At 35.0% G+C, this 9031-nt stretch overlaps 1 protein-coding gene across 3 annotated transcripts in view; it reads left to right on the forward strand.

Annotated features, from left to right (window-relative positions):
- Nucleotides 1-9031, forward strand: part of LOC117182210 (rab5 GDP/GTP exchange factor) — a 52729-nt gene that overhangs the window by 4761 nt on the left and 38937 nt on the right. For all 3 annotated transcript variants that reach the window (XM_033375276.1, XM_033375277.1, XM_033375275.1), the window contains exons 2-3: nt 717-808; nt 886-1134. In XM_033375276.1, coding sequence (XP_033231167.1) covers nt 717-808; nt 886-1134 — 341 coding nt within the window. The remainder of the gene's footprint in view (nt 1-716; nt 809-885; nt 1135-9031) is intronic.

A 9031-nucleotide genomic window follows, 5' to 3' on the forward strand; every position in this document is an offset into this window, starting at 1 on the left:
GCTCGTAATAAACTCGCTGTAATTATGGAACTAAAAATCAAATCGAATTGAGATTTTCCAAAAAGTTGGCCAATACATTGGTGGAAAATTCGTTCGCTTGAAGTTTGTCGTAGCTCAAACTTCCTCGCTCACTTTTTTAATGTGAATGTCTAAAAACGTGGTTTTTCATTCGGATTAAAAAACAAAACATTAGAAAGTAATTTTTTACCCTTTTTGGACACTGTAGCCTCCGCTAGAGTGTCACGAATAAAACTCAAAAAGAAATTTGTTAATTAGTTGATAAACGAATTACTTACGGCGAGTTGAATGTGAAAAAACATGATTTTTTCAATTAAAAAAAGTCAGTTTTTATTTATTTACTGGAAAATCTGCAGCCCGAGAAAAAAACTGTAAATAGAGACTCAGGTTCATTTTTCAAGAGCTATCTAAATATAGTTTTGGTTTTTTCAAATTTCGAATTTCACTTTTGATACCTGATGTCACAGCCTGGACAATGCTTTTACTCGTTCTCGAGCGCCTGTCGCCTTCTTGTCAAAAACTCCTTAATTGTTGAATTTTGACTTCAAATTCTGAATCAGCGACTCCAAAAACCCGTAAGTACCAAGATTGATCCAAATCGAGCCGTTTTTTGTATTTTCGTCCACCATATTGGATCCGCCATTTTGAATTTTCGAATTTTGACACACGCGTTTATTTCTAAACTGCTTTCGTTTCAGTGAAAATACAAATAGAATAGAAAAAAGGCGCCAACAAGACAAGAAGACAAAGCTAATCAACCTTTCTGTATTCCGAAAGCCTTCATTAAGAGGTAATATTTTTACATTAAAGATTTAAAATATATAAACAAAAAGAATATTTAACAAATAATAATGTATGCATGTTCAGGAAATGACGAACTTTTGAGGGATTTGTTAAAAAACAATCATGACCTCGACAAAATCAAACTTGAAAATCACGAACTTATAGCTATTATACATAAAACACGAGCTGAAAGGGATTTAAAAAAATGTATGAATTTATTTGTCAGCAAGATTCTGCAAAACAAGGACAAAAGGATAGATGATTTGTCCGAAATAACGCAAAATTTCTATCAAGAGTTTGCGAAGCAAATGGAAAATAGCTCTGATTATACTGGTAATTTGAGGAAGAAAGGTTTTAACGAAACAGACGTGGTCTTAAAATATACTTTTTTACTATTATTAACTGAAATATTTTTGTCAACAATTGAGCGCGTAGATTCCTCAAAAATCGTTTCCTCAAATTTTGACGGGAAAAAGTCTGCATGGAAGTTTAGCGGACAAAAAAGTTCTAGTGGCAAAGTTGCTTCTTGATGTTCAAGGAAAACTTTGACCAAATTTGAGCCACATCGTTCTCTTTGTTTAAAAGATACGATTGATTTTTTATTGCTGCGTGCGCACTCGAATCGAGTCGATTAACTCTCGTATCGACCACAGTGATCTAGAATAGGAATTTACTGTACATAATTGCCCACAGGTCGTATTTCTTAACCGATTTTAAAGTTCGTTTTTCATAAATGCTCAGCATTACATTTTTAAGAGAATTTTGGTTTGAGATTTTATATTTTCGTCACAGAGGACAATGCTAGAAAGTTGCGGTTTTTAAAAAATTTGCAACCTTTTGTCCAATTTCTAATTAGTGAGAGGTGGATAATTAATCAAAGTTGAAAAATTAATTGTTTAAATAATTTATTGTTATTGTTAGTAATATTCAATTTGAGTAATGCAAGAAAGTTGCGTTTTTACGTACTCATCATTTATGATTGAGAAAGTAAATTTGATATCACTGTTTCTCAACGCTCCACGTTTTGAGACCCCCTGAATCCGAAAATCAGGTTTTTACGATGGCGTCTGTCTGTCTGTCCGTCCGTTTATCGGTAAACACGATAACTCTCGAAAAAATCGACGGATTAAATCCATTTTTGGCACACTTTTTTTTGGTCCTAAAAGAAAGGACGAGTTCGTTAACCAGCCATTTTTGATAAAAATTCAAAAAGTGAGCGCATTTTGAAAATTTTGGATACCACTTTTTTCTGAATTTGGAAATTCTATGTACGGATATTTATAGTACTAAAAAGAACAAACAATTTATCCTCATGACTTTTTTTGATAAAAACAAAATTTTCAGAGTTATAGCTTTTTCAAAATTATTAAGTCAACCGAAAATCAAAATTTGAAGCCAAAAAATGCACGACATTAAAAAAAGTCAAGAGAAGAAAAACATTTCTTTTTGAAAGCTCTATAAGATTATCATAACAAATTTTTGGATTTTCTTGAAAAATAGAAAATTCAAATTTTGATTGCACAAAAAATTATGAAAAATAAAAAATTCCATTTTGTGGACAAACTATGTAGAATACGAAAAAAGACGAATCAACAAAAATTGTTATCCCAAAAATGATCTACAATTTCTTTAAGAATCACTTCTGGATAGGATGCGTAATTTTGTTTTATTTGTAAAAAATAACATTTAAAATAAAAAAAATAAAGTAAACATTTGTGAAAAAACGACGAAAGTTACGAGAGAAAAAAAGATTCAATAAAACCTGTTTACAAATGTTTGTCGGAAATCGAGCGCGCAGGGCGAGTGTCACGATGAAAATGTGTACCTCAAAGCTTACAGAGATTTGAGAAACTTAATCTTTGACTATACTTAACCCTTAAATGAGACACATCCAAAAAAAAGCATAGCTGACACTCGGGGTCTTTTGGACCCCAGCGTTTTTAAACTGTTGTAAAAAGTTGAATTTTTAATATTTTTGTTTATAAATTTGTTTGGGCATTCTTCAATATCTCTTCTAAAGAATAAGTTTGTATATGAAGTTGAATTATATTTGTAACACTTCGAAAAATAATGAAATTTACGAAAAAATAAAAAAATACGCGGTTTTTACAAAAAAAAAGATGTAATTTAAAATTTTTTAAATATTTTTAGTTAAAAATTAGGGTTTGTATATATAAGATAGTACTCTTTAAAAAAAAATTAATGGAAAATTAATGGAAAAAAAATTTTTTTAATATTACTTTTACATATTTTATTAAAAAAAAGAACCAGAATCTGTCTGATGATAACCATCGTCTTCAACATTATCTTCCTTGCCTGAAGACTGTCTACCAATTGCTTCTTCATCGACGTCGTCTTCTTGCAGCTGATCTCTGAAGCTGCGGCTTCGCAAATTATAGGCAATACTTCTTTCATTATTTATTTAAAAAAACACTTTATTCGCGAATAACATTTTTTTCACTATGGCAGTAATACTTACGATTGATATTCACGATCTATGCAAAATATACTTACATAAATTTTCACTTTTTTTCATAAAAATGTACACTGTCGGTACACCGGGTACTTTGGGCCCCAGCCTATTTTTGAAGCGCTCTCCAAATCAGCTAACGATACACTGACCTTCTGCTTCGTTTCTAACATATAGTTTGACATCTCAACTAACGCTAGATGGAGTGACTGAGCCCAATTCCGCTTGCATCATAGTTTTATATTCGTTTGAAAATTGGCTCGGGTCCATTGAACCCTCAGTGTCATTTAAGGGTTAATTAAGTAGACAATTCAGAATATGAAGTCGCATATAAATACTGCCATCTAAAAGAGATCTTTTTGATAAAGTTTTAATTAAGCATTCCAAATGCCAACAATAAATACCCGAGCGCAAAGCGCAAGGTAACCCATTATCGAGCGCGAAGCACGAGATGCAATCGTCGCGCGCCCTAGGCGCGCTTAAACTTGCGAGCAGCGCGTGATGAGGATGTGCCCGCAAAGCGGGCAGATTTTTTCTGAAATTTTTGTCTAATTTCCATTTCGAGTGAGATGGAAAATTAATAAAATTTGAAAAATTAATTATTTAATTAATTTATTATCATTGTTAATGATACTTAATAGAGAGTACAACAGCGGGCAGGCGGTCAATCACAAACATGAGTACAATACGAGCTCTCGATTTATTATGAAAACAATTACATTAATGGACTATGAGTGATCAGTGTCACGATTTGCACAATAATGATTATACGAATGCAGTTAAAAGAAAAGGATACGGTGGTGACATCTATTTCCGCATCAGAAAGGGCGCGAATTGCAAATTATCACACTCTCCTTCAAGTTGCGCCCTAGAGTAGCTTGACCGATGACAATCCAAGTCCAGAAATGCACTCCATGTGCTTAGGTCCGGGCAAACCTTTTGTTAATATGTCCGCTACCATCTTTTCGGTAGGCAAGTAAGTTAGGTCAACAGGGTGTTCCTTCAATACTTGACGTATAAAATGATGCTTTACGTCAATGTGTTTGGACCTGGAGTGATGTACTGCATTAATTCCCAAACTTTTTTCGCTCTTTCTAGGGAGTGGTAGGGTCGCCACCCTCAAATTTTTTTCATAATACTTAAATCCTAGAAGGAACACTTGACAGCCTGTGATACGGGCATGTGCTGGTTTGTCGCGCCCGACCTTCCCATTAGAGTCGATTAGGAAAAATTGAAAATTTAGTAAAATATTCATTAGTAGGCAGCGTCAGATTTTCTGGATTATGAATAGAACATTAGAAAAAGATAGAAAGAAATTGGTTAATAACTTCAAAAGTTATTGCACTTTTGTTTCGCTGCAAAGTGCTCCAGTAATGTATTTTCTTGGACAAATTTGGTGAAAATATTAACCGAATTTTATGAACTTTTTTTTCATATTTCTAAAATTATATCACGAAATTGATTCAGCTTATTTAAATTTAATTGTGTTATAACTTTATAACTTCAGTTATTGTAACATGTCTCAATCTCAGAGCAATGAAAGGCATTCATGCTAGGTGAACAAAAGTAGTCCCATGCTCACAGCGGGGACCCTGCCTTGGAGCCTACCGAGATACCCGGCCCAGCCCGGCATCCCCTTACCGTCGGATAGCCACCCTACCTAGGGTAGCAGTTTGGGAATCGCTGATGTACTGGATTCTCGGCGAGTTTACCAGCCCCTAGTTTGCCATTAAAAACAACTGCATGGCAAGCTTTGGATGTCCTGAATCCTTTAGGAACTTGATGACGTATATGGCTTCATTGGAGGCATCAGTGATAGCCATATACTCGGCTTCGGTAGACGAGAGGGCCACGTTGCATTGTTTTAATGACTCCCATGATATGGCCGCTCCGCTGAAGATGAACACTGAACCAGTGTAGGAGTGTCTATCTATGACACAGTTGGCCCAATCTGCATCGATGTAGCATTTCAAGGCTTTTGGTTTGGATGACTATTGAATTGTCCGAGCACACTGACGGCGTGTGCTATGGCTGGGCGTGTTCCCAATGCAGCGTACATTAGAGCTCCAACCAACTCTCTAAAGGGAAATATTTCTTCATTCCTTCAATCATTTTATCCCTTCGTTAACTTAGTGCCAATTGCGAGTGGAGTGCTTGCGGGTTTACTCTCGTTCATCTGAAACCTTCGAAGAACATCCTTTAAATAAGCGGTTTGAGGTAAGATTATGCCTTCTTCATCTCGTGTGATCTCCATTCCTAAGCAATACCGACCTTCTCCGAGGCCCTTCACCTTGAACCATTTGGAAAGTTCTTGCTTGATTTCACTCTACCTTGCTGGACTGTTTAAAACGATCAAAATGTCGTCCACGTAAACCACAAGAAAGGTGGTTTCGTTTCTGACAGTGTAAACGCATGGATCTGCGCCTGTTGGTTTCAATCTAATTTTTTGAAGAATCGAGTTCAATTTTGTATTCCACTGGCGTCTGGCTTGTTGTAAACCATATAGGGCTCTATTTAACTTGCATACTTTAGACGTTCCATCGGCGATCTTTAGCATTTCGTTGGCTCGTTTGGAAAGTTCAGGATCGCTGTCTTGGTGTACCATCTTTTCAAGCATTTTCTCCAATAGATTAGGCTTTTCCATGTAAACCAAGTTGTCTATTTTAACATTCAGATAAGCCGTTTCGATGCCTAGTTGATTTATTTTGAGATTGAATTTTGCTGACAGTGCAATAAATAATCTGAGTTAACTGAGACGGGCGACAGGAGCAAAGGTTTCGAAAAAATATAAGTCAGGTTGTTATGCGAAACCCTTCGCCACAACGCGTGCTTTTCTTCGTTTCAGTTGTTCGTCGGAACCATATTTATTCCTAAGAACAGTCCGGCACTTTATCACCTTTTCATTTGTTGGTCTATCGACTAGATCAAATGTTTCGTTTAGCATGAGACGCCTAATCTCCTCGTATATGGCATCTTCCCACTCGTCGCTGTCAGAGCCAGACAGGGCCTGCTGCAATGGGATTTCGCAGGCATTTGAGGCAATACAGGATTCCTGCAGCGAACCTGTGACGTCAGTATTCTCATCCCGTCTGAGAAATTGTTCGTCACTGGAGTCAGCAGGCAGTTGGTCCTCAGCGTTGACAGGAGCATCTACTTGTACAGTATCGTACTGTTTGGAAGGACGTGCTGTATTTAATTCCATGTGGTTTTAGTTTGTCCTTGTTTGGACTCTTATCGAGACAATACGCAGTAACGCCGAATTTTCTTAAGTGTCTTAAATCAGGCCGCTTACTTGTCCATTACTCGTGTGGTGTTTCCATTCCCAGAGTGCTGTTAATCGATTCTTCATTCCTGATTGCTTCAAAATTCGGCCAATGCCTGAGTTGACAAACTCAGTACCGTTGTCGGACTGAAGTGCTTTGATCTTTAACCCAGTTTGCGTCGCAACGAAGTTCTTGTATTACAATAACTTTGAGATTACGTCCGTTTTGTTGCGAAGTAGGTTGTGCTCAGTCCAACGGATGTAGGCATCTGTACATGTCAGGAGTTACCGTGCTCCACCAAGTAAAGTTGTTCTCGTGGGGCCACACAGGTCAGTGTGGACGATTTCGAGAAGAGAAGATGCTCCTTGGCTTTCTTTTGGAAATTGGTTTCGGGTGATTTTACCGGATTCACATAGTTGACAGCTAGGATCAACCCTAAAATCAAGTCCTGTGACGACCTCGTTTTGTATCATAAGGTTCATGTCTCTCTGATTTAAGTGACCTAGCCGTTTGTGCGTCTTGACAGTCTCCCTCTTTTTATCACGCGCGACATCGGGTTTTGGACGTATAAAAAATAAATCACCTTCGTGTTTCGCGGTAAGTCTTACACTTCCGGTTTTGGTCTTCACTTCCGCACTAATTTCAGTGAAAATGACAGTATAATCCTTGTCCACAATTTTTGCAACAGATAATAGATTGGTACGCAAACACTGATCAAACTTTTAGTACAATATCTATATATAGTTCTTCAATGGATTTTTCAGACTATTTGTCCAATCAAGTCCTCGTATATATTTTCGAATATCATGTTCCATAAAATATATTTTAAAATCAACTTTAAACAATTATAATTGATACAGCTTACTCGAAATATTTACGTACGTCATATGGTATAAAATTAAAAATATAAATTATATATCAGTATTTTTAAATATATTTTAAAATGATTCCCTTTTTTCCGTAAATACAATTTAGGTTTGTATGACAATTTTGTATGTATTTTGTATTTTGTTTTTATGTAGTTTGACAAATATTCTTTATAAATCAATATTTTGCATAGAAAATTACCCTGCGTGACCTTTAATTATAATTTTATAAACGTGCAAAAATCATATTTCAATGTTTTGTAGGAAAAACACAATCCATGAGTGACCGAACGAAACCCGAAACGATAAGAGTCAATTTATTCAAGAACAAATACTTTGAGCAAAAATGACCTTGAGCGAACCTTAAATATATATTTTTTAATTTTCACAAAAATCAGGCGTTATTTTCTTACAAAAAAAAATATTAATTTGTGGGGGTGCCACATTATCAAAAATAAATGAAACTTGAAAAACACCCTCTTAAATAACTTTTTAAATGATACATTTGCTCATTTCTTTCAAGAACACCTAATTTTTAATAGTCATCCTTTCAAATTTATCTGAATTTATACGATTTTAATAGTTTTAAAATAACTATTCAAGTATTAACCGAATTTCATTTCTAATCCTGCAACTTTATACGATTTTAATTTGTAACTAAATCATTTGAAACATTTCAATCTAAAATTATGGAATACTTCCAATTAAAAAATGGTTACATATTTAAATAGCTTTAAATTTCGAATTATTCAATATACTGATGACTACAATTTTAAAATATCTCAACTATTAAGGATTTGAATATTTTTGAAATTGCTGTTCTGGAGACCTAATAGCACTTATTTTTTGATTAAGAAATCACAACCAAAATTGTTTAAAAAAAGTTTTCAAAAGAGTTCTAAAAAGCTTAGAAATGTCAGAGGTTTTAATGGTTCAGTATATATGATAGAACCTCTATAAATTAAAAATTACTCTAATTTTTCGTGTTTGGCCTACAATTATTATTTAATTTTAGAAGTTATAAATTACAATTGTGAAAAATAAATAAAATGTTTTAATTAATTTGTATTTAAAACAAAAAACCTTTGTATACTTAAATCCAAATGCAGCTGAAAACATTGCATGTAAAATGCGTTGAATTCAAGGTATATTGTAAAAAGAAAACTGAAAGCAGAAGATCGAGTTTTAAAAGAAGCGACTAAGTAAGGAAGTGACTCGCTGGCTTGCTACCTTGCTTCTCTAGGCTAAAGATAATTTGACGATAGCCATCTACAGTTATAACGGGCAGAAATTTTTAAGATATCATGGAGGACTGTATAGGGATGATTAGCTTCATCCACGATTACATTAATGGGTGGAATTTTTACCGATACTGATGGTACGCGTGAATTAAAATTTTCCGCGTTAATCTTTTTGCCTGGTGCTTCCGTATAGTCGTTTTTCTTTGAGGTTCTCGTCCTGATGCTATTACTTGCGCTAGAAATGTAGTGAGAGATCGAACCTGATCCTGATGTTCTCCTGGTGGTCTTCTGGACTAGGAGGCATGTCTGCCACGACATCGCAGTGGGCAATGTTTTTGTTTTTCTATTTTTCTTTTATCTATCAATCATCCAAATCAAAATCATAGGGCG

The sequence above is a fragment of the Belonocnema kinseyi genome, chromosome 10 (genome assembly GCF_010883055.1).
Source record: "Belonocnema kinseyi isolate 2016_QV_RU_SX_M_011 chromosome 10, B_treatae_v1, whole genome shotgun sequence".
Classification (NCBI taxonomy): Eukaryota; Metazoa; Arthropoda; class Insecta; order Hymenoptera; family Cynipidae; genus Belonocnema; species Belonocnema kinseyi.